General features: G+C 46.2%; 1 protein-coding gene across 1 annotated transcript in view; it reads left to right on the top strand.

Annotated features, from left to right (window-relative positions):
* Positions 1-17,341, top strand: part of ZBTB40 (zinc finger and BTB domain containing 40) — a gene marked incomplete at its 5' end in the record, with an annotated part of 38,116 nt that extends 20,775 nt beyond the window's left edge. Inside the window, 17 exon segments of the mRNA XM_031062935.1 lie at positions 3,744-3,832; positions 3,834-3,925; positions 6,321-6,494; positions 6,963-7,140; positions 8,033-8,064; positions 8,067-8,143; positions 11,238-11,265; positions 12,178-12,574; positions 12,576-12,606; positions 13,498-13,660; positions 15,186-15,248; positions 15,251-15,271; positions 16,261-16,302; positions 16,305-16,349; positions 16,352-16,467; positions 17,176-17,309; positions 17,311-17,341. Of these exon segments, the coding sequence (XP_030918795.1) occupies positions 3,744-3,832; positions 3,834-3,925; positions 6,321-6,494; positions 6,963-7,140; positions 8,033-8,064; positions 8,067-8,143; positions 11,238-11,265; positions 12,178-12,574; positions 12,576-12,606; positions 13,498-13,660; positions 15,186-15,248; positions 15,251-15,271; positions 16,261-16,302; positions 16,305-16,349; positions 16,352-16,467; positions 17,176-17,309; positions 17,311-17,341 (1,713 nt within the window).
* Between the last annotated feature and the right edge of the window lie 313 nt (positions 17,342-17,654).

Here is a 17,654-nt window from a genome sequence, read left to right as displayed (position 1 = left end):
CAGGATGCCTCCCAGACCCAAGCTGGCACCAGTGCCAACTCGGGCTGGTTTGATAGTGTCTTGGTTTTGAAAGACAGGAGTCGGCTAAGGAAGGCAGGGGCCTCCCCTGAAATTGAGAATGTAAACCCTCCCCACCCCTCCGAATTGCTACAATTTTAAATTAAGGGGCTCTCAGGCAAAGATATGGGAGCAGGCAATAACAGTTCTTTAATAGGGAAGAAATAAAAAGAATAAAATAAACAATACAGTCCACTGGAACAACACTGACAGAGTCAGAACCCAACCTGACACCCTGTGGGTCCGGGTGTTGGTGGCAGTCCGATTGAAAATGTGGCTGCAGTCCTCTGAAGTATCAGGCGTGATTCTGTTGGAGCAAGGGGAATCTGTAGAGAAGGATGTAGTCTTCCTCTGAAGATCCAGGAGGAAAAGGTAGCTGCTGTTCCTCTGGGGAATCTCGTGGAGAAATAAACTGAAACTGCAATTTCAGAATCTTGGAGTATATGGGGTAGCAGTGCTTGGCTCCTCCCTCTGGGCGGAGCATCTCACAATGGGATGTTACAGTTCTTATCAGTCATGCACTGATATTCAATAGTCTGTTATCAGCGGAGGTCCCCTCCCGAGGAAGGTGTGAATGTGGTCATTCAAAGAGAGAGATAAGGCAAACTGCTCACTTGACAAGGTAATCAGCCATACAGATGGTAATGGAAAACATCTTGCATGCAATCTTCAACACAGGCGAAGCCTTCCTGGGGACAGGGTTACTAGCACATGTACAGCCCCTATAAGAACATAATATATGTTGCGGCATAAATAAAAATCAGATTGGTCCCTCTCAGGTGTTAACTAAATTGCTCCTGCTTGACCTGGGTTCTTTATTTCATGGGATAAAAATGGGGGTTTTTTCCTGCCTTGGTCTAGATCTAGAGCAAAGCATTTGAATTTCATGTAAGGAAGTTATTAAACTAGGAGAAACAGTGATACTAAAAAGGATGCATTTCTTTGGGAGACAACCACAGGTTGTGCTGAAGGCAGGACTCACAACTTGTAGCACGGTCACTAGTGGGATTCTTGGTAATTACTTAATATTAATTAATATTATTAATTGCTTAATATTAACATTAAATGTTATGGACACAAAAATACCAATGCATGTTCAGCAAATCTTGATGATGAGCACAATCAAAATCTTTTGTCCACACAGAGGAGGATCTGCAAGAGAGAGAAGAATGAACTGTGTTCAGTTTTGAGCCCCTTATAACAAAAAAGTCACTGTAGAGCTGAAGTGTCCAGAGAAGGAGCACAAGGAGTGGCTGAGTGACCTGGGGCAGCGCAGCCTGGAGAAAAGGAGGCTCAGGAGGGACCTTCTCACTCTTTATAACTCCCTGAAAGGAGGTCCAAGCCAGGTGTGAGTTGGTTTTTTCTCCTGTGTAACAAGTAACAGGATAAGATGAAATAGCCTCAAGTTGTGTCAGGAGAGGTTTGCATTGGATATTAGGAAAAATTTCTCCACTGTGAAGGTTATTAAGCAATGGCATAGGCTGCCCAAGGCAGGGATGGTGGAGTCGCCATCCCTGGAGAGGTTTAAAAGATACGTGGATGTGGTACTTGAGGACATGGGTTAGTGGTGAACATGGTGGTGGTGCTAGTTGATGGGTGATCTTGATGATCCTAGAGGGCTTTTCCAGCCTAAATGATTCTATGATTCTATATTCCATTAATTCAGTTCTCCAGTTCCATGGCAGGAGAACTGAGTACTGAGAACTGACTGATGTGGCAGTATGAAGTGAAGGGTGGGCATTGGGTGCGGTAATGAGAACTAAGAGTAAAGACCTCATCCAAAATTACTCTTCCAGTCTGGTTCAAAAAAGGGGAATTCATACGGGAACTTGAGAGATATGCAGTGGGAAGTCCAGGGGAGTATAGAAGCTGTTTTATAAGAGGACCTGAGGACCTGCCATATTTAGACAAGGGGAATGAAGGCTGAGAGGGAATATGATCATGCTCTTATAATGAAATCAAAGAGGAAGGGTAGGGTAAACACCTCAGAGAGTTTAAAAGGCTTTTAAAACTAAAAGATAGTATTGGCACATAAACAAACAGACATACACTGGCCATGAATAAATTTCAGCTGAAAATTAGAAAAATCAGCAGGGGAATGAGGCTGTGGAAGATCTTACCAACCAGGGGAAAGGGAGCAAAAATGTTTTAGGACAGACATTAGTAATTTTATAATTTAATTGATAGGACTCTGTAGTGCTTATTGACATCAGGGAACTGGGCTGGTTCCCTGCAAAGGTTCTGCTCAGGAGCACATTGCTGGTGGAAAGGTCACTTGTATTTGCCTAGTGCCTCTCCCTTGTAGGAGCCTTAGAGGTATTTTACTGGCATCATAGAGCTTTTCCAAACTACCGCAGTTGCATCTCACATAAGAGATGTTTCACGTGGCCTTGTCACAGAAATAATAATTCAGTTAATAGCTAGCTGCTTATTTAAATAGTAAGAGTATTTTCTTCTGGCCATCAATTTTTTGATGGCAAGCAGAAAAATTGCGGAGACAAGCGAAACAAGACTGACAGTTTTAAAAAGTATTCACTAAAAATATTAGCTGAAATGTTGCTTTGAACACTCTCTTTAAGTCTACTTTTGTTTTTTTTTAAAAAGTAGTGTTTTTGCTCGTCAGCGACTTCCAAGAGCTGGACTTGGTGGAAGAGCCCACCAGGTTTGTTTTCAAGGTGACATATCTGTTACACCTCGGCCATGTTTGGGTGTTCTTGTAACTGCCACCCTATAACCCCTTTCAGTTAAATTGTGTAAGCAGTGGGTAGGGATCTAGTGCAGTATTGTGGTACTGTTGCTGTTTTTCTGATCTCTGTTCAGATCCAGGAGGTTGTAGAAAGTTGTCAGTTTTGTGGCTGTTTCTTTGTGTCCTGGTTTAGAGCAAATTTGGGAGAGAATCCCCGAAGGGGCTCCGGTAGGAAAGTAAATTCAATCGGCCCCTCCCCCCAACCGGTCCGGGAGAAAATACCTCCTTGGAGAAAAGTGGAAAAAAACTGTTTAATAAACAATAAAACCTAAACAATATAAAAAAATAAAACCCCTTGCCGCTCCAAAAGAGATGACAAACTGAGAAAAACCCCATTCCCGGGTTGCAGCTCAGCTCACTCAGTCTCTGATCAGTCCCTCCGGTGCTGGAAATGTCGCAGGCCAGGCCCGGCCCCGTGGGCCACAGGTGCAGCTGCCGGTGCTCCCCTGGGTGTTCAGGCCAGAGCAGGTTTCAAGAGGTCCAAAGAAAAGGGAAAAAAAACCACAGTCCAGGGAACTTCTTTGCCTCAGCTAGTTAAACTAACTAAAAACAAGAGGAGAGCTCTGTCCTGTTGTCTGTCCATCCGCAGACAACACAGTCCAGGAGCAGGAATGTGGAGGAGTGAGTGCAGTGTCTTAAATTGTGTGCTCCTTCTCTCCCCACTTCGCTCTCAGAACCAGTCTTAAAGGTGCAAACTTATTTCTGGGCTATACAGACAAATGGGGGTACAAGCATCATAAAGTCACTGCAGGACAGGGCTTAATAATTTGAATGTGGAGGAGTGAGAGCAGCGTCTGAAAACAAACTGCGCGCTTCTTCTCTCCCCTCTTCGCTCTCTGCAATAAGTCTTAAAGGTACAAAACTTATTATTCAGCATAAACAAAATGAGACGATTGGGGATAAAAGCATCATATAGTCAACCCAGGACACTTTGTTACAGGTAGCTTTGGATTGCTGTAAAGGCAGCTCTCAGAGGGAAGCCATGGACAATCTGATCAGGAAGGTGGATGAAGAGAAAACCCTGAAAGTGGAAACTTCTGGAGGCTGTGAAAGCATCCTTCCCCGGACTCCAGCTTCTGCCGGACAACTTGGTGGCAAAAGCAAACATCTCTGATGGTAAAGGTATGAGTAAACTAAACTTCCATTGGTGACTTTACTCTGTGGTAGTGACTGCCTTTGAAAACAAATACCTAAAACTTCCCCTAAGCTGGAGATGTCTTGACGTTAAATACAGTGTCTTACTTGGAATTCCTTGTGATTGGGGAAGATGGGGAGGGGGAAGTTTATTTGGGCTGTGCTTCTTTCCTTGATCCAGGTAGCATTTCTGCTTATGTTGGTCACTAACTCGTGCTCCTGTGTGGAGCAGAGTGTGCTGATGGGAATCCTACACTTAGTGTCTCCATTACACATCATTCTGTTGGATGGCCAGGCCACTCTTACTTGTTTTGGTGGGATTTTATTGTTTGCTGCCTGCTTGTGATGGTTCAAGGATTCAGGAACCCCCATCTTTTGCCTGGTGGGACAACCTTCCAGGTTATGTGGGTTTAGGCACACCCCGAACAATTCAAATCAAGAGACTCTGAACTCATATAAAATTTAAAACTAAATTAACATGCAGTGGAATGTAAATGAAGATTTAATAGAAAGCAAAACTGCACTCATAACGCTGATAATTTCCTCTGTAGCAAACATTCCCAACAGGCACTTGGCTTTGTCATTTGTTAAGCACGATTGCTTTCTCAAAACACCAGATTCCCAGCATGGTTAATTATCTTGTGGTAATACCCATTCCAAGGAGGGGCATTACTTAATTACACAGAACTGAATTTCCTCAAATTGCAGCTTGAACAAACAGAAGCCCAGATATTTCTTATGATGAAAATGAAGAGGGAGGGGATGATTTGAGTCTGCTGGCAACTGATGAATTAACTGGTGGTACCTTTGGTGTCCCATGCTGTACAGCTAATAGGGAACAGGAGGTCCTGCACTGTGGCACATGGCATGTGCTGGTTCTCGAGATCACCTTGGCATGGTGGCAGAGCAGTGAGTGAATTCATAACAACTCAATTTTATGTCATAAAATCAGAAACATTCTGATGGGAGCAGAAGGAAAATATTGCATCTGTGAATTTCCCTTGGCTTTCCTGGGGATCAGACTGTCATCTCCAAGAAGTCTTATTTCAGGGAGCTGTTCACAGTAGCTCAGAGAATCTTCCACTGCATATCTCCCCAGCCTGCTATTGCTTCCTTCCTGTCCCAGAGAGTTTTCTCTTCTTACACGGCACTGTGTATTTTCTGGGTCCCAGAGACTTTACCTTTTTTTCCCCAGCTGTGCTTCCTGCTTTTCTTCCAGGTAGTGCTGTGGGAATGATGGATTGTTCTTGTTGATACTGAACCAGAATGATTAAAAGACACAAGCACAAAAATCATGCATGTATGTCTGGGAAGAACTACAGGTTTTGGGTTTGATTTCTCCCACTGAAGTATAACTGTGCCTCTTCTTCAACATAGTAACTAATGGTGAAAAAATCATTTTCAGAGTAATATATTTGCCAATTTCCAGTTTTATTTATCAAGTGACAAGTACAATCCTAAATTACTTTTGAGACACAGTAGATTTTGCCCAAGTCTCTTCATTACCCTGAATAAACACTGTTCCTCTTCCTGACTTAGTCTATCATGTCCTGATGCTGGGGTGTCTTTAAAGGGTTGGGGTTTTACTCTGGAGTCATCATTTTTCCGATTCATCAAGGCAAACTCAGCAGATCCAGCTTAGAATTAGACAGGAGAAAGGAATGAGGTTAAAGTTACATTTTTTTTTTATGTAAGAGGGAGAAGAAGGTGCTACAGCTGCTCTGCAATTGCAAGTCTGGTTTGTGTGCCTTTTAACATTTTCACCAAGGGCAACTCAGTCCACTGAGTTTTTGATTACCTTGGACCACTTGAGTGTAAAATGTTGGTGTGTTTGATAGTCAAACAAGGGCATGAGAGGGACATGAACCAGGGCATTTCCAAGCTCCTTCTTGGTGGAGTGGATCAAACACTGACTTACAGACCTCTTACAATGAAGCTCTAGTTAAGAGTCAGTAATGGCGTCTTTGTGATTCCAGGGTATCAGAAGAGGCTGGAAAACATCTTGAGGTGTTGGCAGTGTTGCCTTCACAGACAAGGCCACATGTTCATCAGCTGAACACTGAGATTTTCTTCCTCTGGGCTCATACTGGGACTGATACTCAGGTGACATTTGGGTGCCAAAGATGCATTTCTTTGCACCCAAATTTCTGTTTGCATGCAGGGGTAGAAGATATTCTGTATTGTCTCTGCGTTGGAGAAGTTCTGATTTGTCATGTTCATCCTCTGCTGGAATGTGAATCCAAGTGTGCTGAGCATAAGGCCCTGAGCATTAGTGACCTAGGGAGGACTGAGTGCCTGGGCCTTTCCTGTCTCCCCTACCTTTGAAGCCCTTTGGGAAGATGCTGCAAGCTGCACTGTTCATTTTTCCGTTCATTGAATTCAGGTAAATGGAGCCCAGAGGATGATAGGGCCAAACTGTTGTGACAATACCGAGAGAACTTTGTGGAGCTCCTGACAGACACCCAGGTGCTGCTGCAGGACATCTCTGCTGCATGGAGCCTGGCGCCTGCAGAGAGAGATATGAACAGGCTCCTACACTTGTGCAAGCAGATACAGAGTTTTCATCCCCATCTGGGGGGAAATACTGGAATTCCTAAGGACTTGATTTACTACCTGCCATTCTGGGTTTCGGGCAGTCTTCCAGCAGGACTTGGTTTAATGATTCCTTAGTATTCTGTAGTGGTAGTGAGGCAGGCTAATGTATATGAAGCTGAAGATTAGCAACTAAGAGTGGCTGATTTGGGCTCTGAGGAGAGATACTTGTTCACAGCAAGCTGAGGGAATGGCTGATGTGTTTAGGTTCTAAGTGGTCCCCACTTCAGTTGCACTGTGAGCCAGGTCTGCAGCAGGTAGGACCAAGGATAGGCTGGGTCTGGGCGAGCCTCAGTCATGCCCTTTCAAGTCAGAATATTCTATACTTCTAGGGGATTCTGTGTCTGAGTGTGATGCAGGAGGCAGGTGGATGGGGTCCCTGTTAATGCCTCCCTAAGGGTCTCTCCAAGGTGATGGAGCAGGTTGTGAGTAGGAGGTGGTGGTTTTACCTGCCTTGTGTTGGCAGTGCTGCAGCAGCAGTCCTTGTCTGTCTCTGCTGTTTGGCAGCTGCTGATGACTGTGCAGGAATTTGCATCCCCGAAACTGTTCATGAAGGATATCTAGAAACAACCCAGAGTTTCTCCTGCTCTCTCCTCATCCCTCCCTGGCCAGTAACCTCTTTTCTTCCAGTGGCTCTCAACACCCATGTCCTTGGTGAAACAGTTATAGCTGGAAAAGCACTTTGGAAAACACAGCTGCTTTGCTTGTGGCTCTGTGCATGCAGATTTTATAATGAGCAAAACTTTGAGAGCTGGCCACCATTCTGTGGTAACAGTTAGCTGGAGGCACATCAGTTTGAGAGCCCAGGGCTCATCGGAGATCTCTATGTAGCCACCATCCTGTCCTCCCCATAGCCTTGGCTTTCAGTTTTCCTGCTTTAAAACCTAAACCGTGCTTGTACCTCTAAATTGTTGTCAAACTCTTACACAGGAGTAGTCAGTTTTGTGGTGTCTGCAGCAGAGCCTGACTTTGTGTGCTGGCCCTGTGGGCACAGAGCTGGGGTTCACCTGCAGCCAGGCGCCTCCATCTGAACTCCCCCATCCCCTCTGTGTTCTGACTGGCTAAACCAGCACCTCTGATCTCCAGTGCATCCAGCCAATTTTCATGTGGCTGTCCTGAGATGAGGCAAATTGTGCCTAGGAATGCCTGTTCTCTGCAGAAGTTAGAATCTCTATAACTAGGGAGAGAAGAAATCCTGACTTTTGGGGGAACCATGCCTTGCCTTTTCAAGTTGTCACTGTCTATTTCAGCAACGTACCTTAGAAAACCTGATCTTCTTGCCTGAAGTAGGACAAGCAGTGAGAAGGGAGGTCTGCAAGGACCTCATGCTGGATGTCAGTGCTGCAATTAATACAACCAAAATTTGAATGTGGTACTTGGTGTTTTCTATGCCATGAAGAAGTCACTTCTGTTAACAGCTCAGCTTCAGGTTCTTCTTGGGTTTGTGTTCATAATACCTTTGCTTTTTATTTTCACCTTCAGTGGCTATCAGTGAGAACACAGCCTTGAGATCATCCTACGGCATGGCAAGCTGATCTTCAAGCCATCCAGCAAAGAGGGGACCTGAAGGGCTTGGCTTTGGGGTAGGCAGGGCTCAGAGAAGCAGTGAAAGAGGTATGATGGGATGTTCTCATAGCAGGCATGATTGAGGCTCAAAGGGTGGGCAGGTCCTAATGTGCCCTGAGATCAAGGGTCATTGCTTAAGTTGGGAAGCCATCCAAAGTTGGAAGTGCCCCTTTGCTGAAGTGAGAGTGTGCTGGATATTTTATTGGGTGTTTTATAAAAATGAGGGCCTACAGGAAGGCTGGGGAGGGACCTTTTGTAGGAGCAAGCAGTGACAAGACCAGGCCAAATGGCCTTAAGCTGACAGAAGGCAGATTCAGATTAGATATGTGGAGGAAAGGTCATGACAGAGCACACTCGTCTAGTGCAAAGATGACCATGACAATGCAGTTTGTAGTCCCAGACTATTTTCTGAGTTAATTTTCTTAGAAAGTTTTAATTTAGTCTTGCTTTGTATGCGCTTTAAAGATAAATGCCTCCCTGTGAGGGTCTGACAGCAGTAGGACAATGTTACCTGCTATACTAGTTTGGCAAAGTTGTGGACAATACACATGCAGATAGCAATTTGTTAACTCCAGAACAAATGCAGAGCAATAACCACATGTGAGTCCTGTCCTGAGCTGTGGGAGGCTTTCCAGCTGAGCCCAATTGTAACTTTGCATCCATCATTTGAAAGAAAAATTCTTAACTGAATTTGGTGCTTTAATGACAAGGATACCAGAGGGTCATGAAGGTAATTGCAGGTGTGTATTCTCCTGGAAAGGATGCAAATGTGACTTGCTTATTCTGTTTGCTTACATATATTTTCATCTGTTTCCCAGACTATCAAGATTATTTGGACTGCAAAGTCCTCTAGGATGTGCACAGTGTGGTTTTTAGCCAAGTACAGGCCCAATCCATTCCTATTTTCTCATGATGCCAGAGCTGCTTAGCTGACAAGCAGTGTGGAAATGCCATCAGATTGGTGGGGAGTTAGAGGAAAAGCAGTTTGCTGTTAATGTGTCAGGGGTTTTTAGGGATAGAAGGTTTGATTACTTCATATGCAAATTTGGGTCAAGGCTGTTGGTCTTTATGAATGAACACAAGCCTCATGGCTTTGACACTTGTCATTGTTTCATGTGTGGCAGGGACAGGCAAAGCCTCTCCCCCATGTGCTGGGGGCAGGTCAGCCTCTGAACCCTGGGCTTGTTGGCCTGCCTATGGTCTTGAGCAGTGAGGAAATGCTGCTGGGGTGGAAGGTAGGAGTGCGTGACTGGGAGCAGGGCACAGGTAGAAGAAACCAAGAATCTCTATTATACAAGCAACATGATGCACCGTCCCCAGGCAAGTGCAAAGGAGAGCTGCTTCATTGCAAAAATCAGGCCTTTTTAAGCAGTTAGAACATTATCGGTTACATTCCATTGAAGTATAATAAATATAATTCAACCAACCACCATAAACCACGATGTGAGCACATAATGATTGTGTGCTTGTTTTTCTACCTCCAATTCAGCTGAGTCACTTTCCCATAGCCCCCTTCTGCTTAGCCAAAGTAGCAGGCCTGAGCCATGATTCTACAAGGGTAACAAAGCCCTTATTTCATAAGGTTTTACCTATATTCAACACACGATGACTGCTGTAGTTGTAGGGCTTGGAGGATGACAGCACATGCTCCACTCCCATACCTTGCCTCAGTGGTCTCCTGAGAGAGGTCCTACGCTGCAAATCCAATATTCATTCCCAGTTCAGATCTACATTATCTCTTATAGCTGTAGCAAGAGCTGCCACCAATCCAGCTGGCATTTTCACCTGGTCATGGCTTTGATTTCTAGAGAAAGGGTGATTCTTTCTTATCTGCCATTGATTCTGTCACCTTCTGATGCTGCAGGCACTTGTCCCACTCCCCCTGACTCTGTGTGTCCATGGGATGGGCCAGGGCTGATGCCCTGATGACTCTGGAGCAGATGAGCCAACAATTCATGTGTCTGTGAATGTGCAGCCTGAGTGAACTCCTGGACACCTCGGCGTGTGTTGCAGAGGGGCCTGGGGAGTCAGTGTGACTGCTCTGGCAGCTGCTGCTTCTCTGGCAGCAATATCAAAGAGAGCAGACTGCTGCCACTGAGTGGCTTTTCAGGGCTTCAAGCCAAGTTTGAGATGAAATCAAGCAAGATGCATCATCAAAAACAAAAGCCTTGGAAAATGTTATTTACTTGGCAAAAACTTCTATTCTAGATGAAGTGTCCAGAGGAGGATTGTCAGATAGCAGCTTCTTTCTGGCATCCTACAGATCTTTGCACTGAATTTCCATATCTTCATTTCAAGGCCAGGCCAGTCTACTCAGCTCTGACATCACCACTTACCAGGGCCACATATTGCAAGTGACTTTATGGAACTTGCAGCTTTTGGCATGAGATATAAGTGATAACTGCAGGCTTCATGTCAGGGAGGTGTGAGCTTCCTATTATAAAATAGGAACTGAGGAGACCTTACATTTCTGGGAATGTATCTGCTGCATGGAGATCCATTCCGTTTGCACATCCACAGGAAAACAACAGTTTTTGCATCTCTACTGCAAAAAAAACCTCAAAACTTTCTAGTAATTAAGTTAGGTAAACCAAAGCACTTGGAAGGCACAGAGCATCCCTGTGGAAGAAACTGCATCCATCTCCAACCATGCTCAGCACTGCAAGTAATGGATTGGTTTCTTTGGTGGAGGTACAACATGGAATCTCTTGGCTTCTCCTTTGAACCCTGCTGTAGTCAGAGCACTGTCATTCTTGGCAGCTGGTGTATGCAAGGGCAGGGTTTGGCTCTTTCAGCCAACTCCATAACCTCCTCCCTAGTCTTCTGCTTTTCAGGGCTCTCTACAGTCATTTAGGAGATCATATCTGTCAAGATTGGTCTTACTCTCAAATATCAGAAATGTGTCAAGAGCTCTATAAAAAAGGCTTTTCCTCTACATGGCCTTGTTTAAAAAAAAAAGACATCTACCATCTCACTGGTAGATCGAAAAATCATTCTTCACTTAGGTCAGAAAAACTGACAGGGGTGGTTGAAAGGATGTGGAAAGAAATATTAGAGGTCACGAGTCAAAGTGACTTTGACAGAACAGAACAGACTGGAAACCAGTTTTCCAGTCTGCTGTTCTCCCTTGATGTGTTTGCAGATTATGGATCACCACTTGGTGTCTTCAGGTTTCCAAGTCCATTGAAATATGTCGTCTGGTCTTTAGTTGGTTGGAAATCTGGGGCAGTGGTGCTGTGCGAGGGGACACTGTGCTGAGCTCTTCCCATAGTGAGGAAGGCAAAGATGAAGTTTTTCAAGCACAGGCTGAGTTTTCCTGTACAGTGGCAAAAGGAGAAGTCTCTGCCAGTTTCCACGGCGACAAAGTTCCAGGTTCTCATTATAATAAAGAAGACAAATGTATCTGTTTGTATTTTGATTTCTCCCATACATAGATTTCCTGTGGGTCTTTTTGGTAGATTGAGATCCTGGGTGAATTTTCCAGCCTGTGCTTTTTGAGGTGATGGTGTTAGAGGGACTCGGGAAGGCATTTGTTCTTTCTAAGAAATGAACATAATGAGAGGTTTAAAATACCTCAGGGCCCTGAGCAGAGGACTCAAAAGGGTCATAGCAAGATTATCTGTTCCTTTTCAAAGGGATTGTGTTTGTGAAGTGTTTCTGAGATTTCTTGTAATTAAGGGCTGGATATCCACTCTTAGTGGCAGATTTTGACAGTGTCATACCTGAGGCTCAGGTCTGCAAACATGGCTGTAACTTCATGCGTCTGAGCAGGAGGCAAATGCTTGAAAGCAAGAGTTTGAGAAACAAGCTTTTAGGAGAATCTGGCCCTGGTTCTTGGCATCTCATGCAGACCCTTGCATGTGTGGTGGAGAAATTCAAGGATCAGTCTTTATGTTTCTAACCATGCATGGCCAGAACCACTTCTGGGCAGAGCTGTGTGTCACCATTGTGATGGGACAACATGTCTGATGTGTGTCTGCTGCATCTGAGCAGGGAAAACTATGTAGGAGCATTCAGGAGCTGGGAGACTGAAGGGCAGATACTCAGCCCTACTGGTCACCACCAAAACAGTAATTGCATAGGTCTCTTGATTGAGGGAAGAGGGCAGAAACCTGGAATCAGGAGGTGGAAGGTGAACAGTGAATCCCAGTTTGAAGTTCTGGACAAAGATAAGGACAAAGCAGGAGGTGCCAGTGCCAAAGAAGCAAAGGAATCCCAAGACAAATCTTCTTCCAAGGAGAGTTTTGTCTGCAAAGCCTATTGCAAAGCCTGTGATAAGGTCTTTCACTTCTACTGCAGCCTGAAGGTGCACATGAAATGCTGTCAGGTCACCGGAGGAAAGCAGATCCAGCATAAAGAGTGTGGCAAGGTCAAGTCGACAAAGAATGAGCTGGAGAAGCATCAGCTGGAGGTCTACGGGATGGTGGGGATGACCAAGAAGAAAAAGAAGAAGAAGAGGCTCCCCATGGCATGTGACATCTGGAAGAGAGTTTGCTCATGCCTCAGGCAGGGTTGCTGGGAGCAGGGGTGTTTAGATGGAAGTTTGGACAATATAGTAAAGTAATAGTCTGAAATCTTGTCCTCTTCCTCCTTTCAGCTCTTAGTGAGAGAAACGTGTGAGAAACATGTGCTCCATAAGTGAGAAACACAGCTCAGCTCATTTTTCCTGCCCTACTGAGCACAACCACTTTCTGACTAGTTCTTCCCTAATTGGTTTTCCACATAGCTCATCAAGGAAAAGTAGGGCTACTGGCAAATTTGAAAGTCTCCAAAAATAACGAAGCTGTTCCAGTTCCTGGCCGCTTTAGCAGGATGTGTGTGAGGAACCAAATCTCTTTGCCCTTCCTGGGGCAGCTCACAATGTTGTGGCAGACCTCCACATTGCTGCAAGTGAACAAGAATTCACACCAAAAGGAGATCTGCAGTGAATGAGACAAGGATCAGGGATTCAGCTGTATTCAGCTCATCAGGGACAATGGAGAAACAGAGTGAGGTGTTAGCACTTTTCCAGTGGGAGGACAAGCAGGTCTTGTACCTGCTGAGCACAACTCCCCTGTTCTGTTGCTTTCCACATGGCTTCTGGCAGTCATTCTGTCCCTGCAACAGAATCATAGAATGTCAGAGGGGGTTGGGTTGAAAAGGACGTTAAAGCTCATCTTGTTCCACTCCCTGCCACGGGCAGGGACACCATCCACTAGCCCAGGTTGCTCCAAGCCTCATCCAGCCTGGTCTTGGACACTTCCAGGGGTGGGGCAGTCACAGGTGCTCTGGGCACCCTGTGCCAGGGCCTCACCACCAACCCAGTGAAGAATTCCTTCCCAATATCCCATCTAAACCTGCTTTCTTTCGGTTTAAAGCAACAGCTTTGGATGGTAACCATGATTTGATCCTTGTCATTGCAGCAGTTGTCAGGGCTATGTTATCACAACAAGACCCACCACTCTGATGTCTTTGCAGCTCAGAATCACTGCTCCTCCAAGTTCTCCTCCCTGCGGTGCAGCTGCTGTGACAAAACCTTCACCAGCACTGCTGCTCACCAAAAGCACATCAAGGCAGAGCACACAGGTAAGAACCCATTGTAAGTGATATAGTGACTACTTGGAAAGAGAGAATCACAGAATCATTTAGGTTGAAAAAGCTCTCCAGGATCTAGTCGAACCATTAAGCCAACACTGCCATGTTCACCAGCAAACCCTGTCCCCAAGTGCCACATCCACACGTTTTTGAATGCTTCCAGGGATGGTAACTCCACCATTGCCCTGGGCAGTTTGTTCCAATGCCAGACCATGCTTTTCATGAAGAAATTTTCCCTGATCACAGAATATGCTGAGTTGGAAGGGACCCACAAGGATCACTGAGTCCAGTTTCCTACCGCTGCACAGCACCATCTCCAAGAGCGTCCGAGGGTATTTTCCAAATGCTTCTTGATCACTGTCAGGTTTGGTGCTGGAACCATTTCTTTGGGGAGCCTGTTCCAGTGCCCAACTACTTTCTGGGTGAAAAGTCTATTTCCTGATATCCAACCTAAATCTCCCCTGACACAGCTTCAGGCCATTCCCTCAAGTCCTGTCACTGGTCACCACAGAGAAGAGATCAGTATCTGCCCCTCCTCTTCCATTCATGAGGAAGTGGTAGATGTGATGAGGTCTGACCTCAGTCTCCTCCAGGCTGAACAGACCAAGTGCCCTCAGCAGCTCCTTACACAGCTTCTGCTCAAGGCCCTCCACCATTGCCATGGCCCTCCTTTGGAGACACTCTAATAGTTATCTTTCTTACTTTGTGGTGCCCAAATCTGCTCCAGCACTCGAGGTGAGGCTGCCCCACTGCAGAGCACAGCAGGACAATCCCCTCCCTTGCCTGACTGGCCATGCTCTCCCTGATGTCCCCCAGCACACGGGTGGCCCTCCTGGCTGCCAGGGCACTGCTGACTCAGATCCAGCTGGCCATTGACCAGGACACCAGGTCCCTTCCTGCAGCTGCTCTCCAGCCTCTTGTTGCCTGGTCCACCCACACACCCAGGGCTGCCCCATCCCCAGTAAAGGATCTGGCACTTTCTCTTGTTGAACTTCACACGGTTGGTGATGGCCCAGTCCTCTATTTTGTTGAGGTCTCTCTGCAGGGCCTCCCTGCCTTTGAGGGAGGCAACAGCTCTTCCCAGTTTTGTATCTTCTGTGAACTTGCCTCATATTCCTTCCAGTCCTATCTCCAAGTCATTTGTGAAAATGTGGAAGAGTACAGAGCCTGATTCTCCCCTGGTGCTATTTGTGACCATTTCCTCTTGTCCCATCACTTGTTATGTGGTATAAGAGACCAATGCAGTTATAACTCTGATAGCACAAGGCTGCACATCCTGTTTTCCTGCAAGTCACAGTAGATTCTTGTGAACTGTAGTAGTCTCTTCTGGCTCTTGCATCTTGCTCAGCATCTCATCTCAGCATCTTGCAGCTTGCTTGCTCTTGGCTGCTCCACTGAGGATGCTCCTCATGCCTGTGTGCAGGTGTGGTGATGAAATACTAGAGAGCTGTGGTCCAGAAGACCTCTTGTAAAAGATCCTGAGAGCATGTTTTTGTGTTCTTGACTTTGTTTGCAGATGTGAAGTTCTGTGAGTGTGAGTCATGCATGGAACTGTTCCCCATGCTGGCTCTCCTGCAGGTTCAGTGAAGTGCAGGCACTCAGGTCTGTCACTTTTGCTGCTGTTCAGGTTGCCTGTTGAACAATGATGGTTCCTCTTGGTGATGTCTGAAATGTAAAGAGCAGGGTGAAGGAAGAGGGACATGGTAAGGAAAAAGTGTGAAGAAACAGAAAGTAAGGATGAAATGGAAAAACACTGGGTGAGGCTGGGACATGTTAAGCTTTTGGACCTACTGGAATCATGGCAAGTTATGGATTTGATTGTTACACTAGAGAAGAGAGCTAAGTGTAGGTGAGGACAAACAGCATGAGGAGATGATGGATGGAACCCCAAGCACTGGGTTTGTCTACACAGCTAGTGGGAGACTAAAGAAAAAGGGAGTGTAGCACTAGAAAGATGAGAGACAAACCTGGGCTTGGGGACACCATGTCAAGAACCCTTTGAATCATAGAATTGTAGAATGGTTTGGGTTGGAAGGGACTTCAGAAATCATCCAGTTCCATGCTTTGGCAAGTTTGCAAGCTGTAAGGGCAGAGTGAACTGGCAGACCAGGCTATGACAGATGGTGGGTCCCCACGGCAGAGCATGGGATAGCAGGAGAGAATACAAATCGGGAAACATTGGAGGGGGCAGCCAACAGCAGCCTAGAGAGTGAGGAAGAAGACCTAGAAAAAGCTCTCTCTGAAAGTGGAGAACCGCTGAGTTGAGTAATGATTTTGGAATAGCTGGATCAGGAGATGCAAGCTAGGCCAGCAAGGAACAGTGCTGGATGGTATGAGGGAGCAGGAAGAAAGGATTCCTGTGAGCAGGGTCAGCTACAGTTGCAGGTAAACCAGCTGGGCTTCTTAATGCAGGTGCTGCAGGGAGCCAAATGAACCCAAGCAGCCATAAACTGATGGCCGGAAGAGAGATACTAGCACATGCCAGTTCCTCCTGGGTTTCAGCCCTGTGTGCCCTGGCCATTGCAGCTCCCTGTGCTCTCAGGCTGGCGCTGGTTGTCCCAGGCCACACTCAGACAGTGCTTCTCCCACAGCTTCCCAACTGTTGTGCTGCTTGTATTGCTTCATGGCCTTCCGCACCCTGGGGCCCTGCAGAGCCACGTCACCAGCCAGCACTTCACACAGAAGATAGCACCTTCATGGGTGAGCTCTTCCCCTCCCAGGGCAAGCTGGAAGGGCACCTCAGCACTGAGCATCCCAAGATGACCTTCTTCCAAGCCCAGATTGTGCAGATAAGGACTGCTCTGTGTCACATTGTTCACCCATCCTTCTCTCCTACGCTCTTATTCTTCCCAAATCCACTCTGTGGGCCCTGTTGCCCCTTCTGCTCCTTGATTTCCCATTCTTGGAGGGGTCTGTGATGCAAACCCCAGCCCACAGTACTCTGGGATTTCTGTGCTGGCATGAAGCAGGTTTGCTGGAGGGAAAGCTGGTCAGTCATGACTTTAAGGAGCTGTGGAGGAGGATTGGCAGTGTGTGTGGAGGTGCCTGGTTACTCAGGGGTTATTAACACCTCGATGATGCCCTGTGACACAGCAGCTGTTTTGTTGGAGGCCCAGTGCTAGGTTTGAACCCAGCCTCATCCTCTTCAATATCTCATCCATCAGTCAAGAAGAGTTCCTTGGATGAGGGAGTCCATTGTGCAAGATTCCCTGGGTTGGCATTCCTCCAGTGGATAATCACAGAATGTTTACTGTCTACAATTGCTTGTGGAGCTAAATTATTTTAATTTGTGGAGAGAAATATTTAAATTACTCTCCTGTCTTCTTTTGCATCATTGGTGTGTGTAGTTTGATGTTTCCTGTTAGTCTCATGGCTGTTGTAATTGCAGAAGCTGTAGTGTGAAGCTAAATGTTATTACCTGAGCTGAGGCTGGGAAGCAGCAAAGGGATCCAGGGGAAAGTGGTGCTGAACATGTCTGACTCTTGGGTCATCTTCCTTCCACACAGGTGACTCAGACATCAGAGCAAGGAGCAGCAGAGCACATAATCTCTTTTGATGATGCCAAACTTGTGGCATTGCCCAAATCCCAAGTGAGACAAACTGGCTCTGAGGTGATGGCTGTGGAGAATTTGTTTGATAATAGTCACTCTGATGTGTGAAGAAATCAAGTGAGGGACAGGGGAGGTTGCCTGTGCCTGGCGCCTGGTATCCACTAGGCTTGTTCAGGAGCTCAGTGTGCTGCTTCACCTGGGAGATTTGGGGCTTCTTTGGGAAAGCAATCCCAGGCATGTAGAAGCACAGCATGACCACGGACCGGGGAGGTTCACAGACATTTACTGCCTGAGAAGTCTCCCTGCAGTCAGCCACTGGTAGAACACTCGTCTCCTCCAACACATGAGAAATAAAGCAGCAGAGGAAAAGATGAGAATCAAGTGTGATCCTCCACTGCTGTGAAAGGAGAGCAGAGGACTGGTACAGGATAAAG

The sequence above is a fragment of the Geospiza fortis genome, unplaced genomic scaffold (genome assembly GCF_000277835.1).
Source record: "Geospiza fortis unplaced genomic scaffold, GeoFor_1.0 scaffold353, whole genome shotgun sequence".
In the NCBI taxonomy this organism is placed as follows: domain Eukaryota; kingdom Metazoa; phylum Chordata; class Aves; order Passeriformes; family Thraupidae; genus Geospiza; species Geospiza fortis.
Note: the sequence above shows the minus strand (reverse complement) of the source record. Positions and strands in the feature narration are given on the sequence as shown.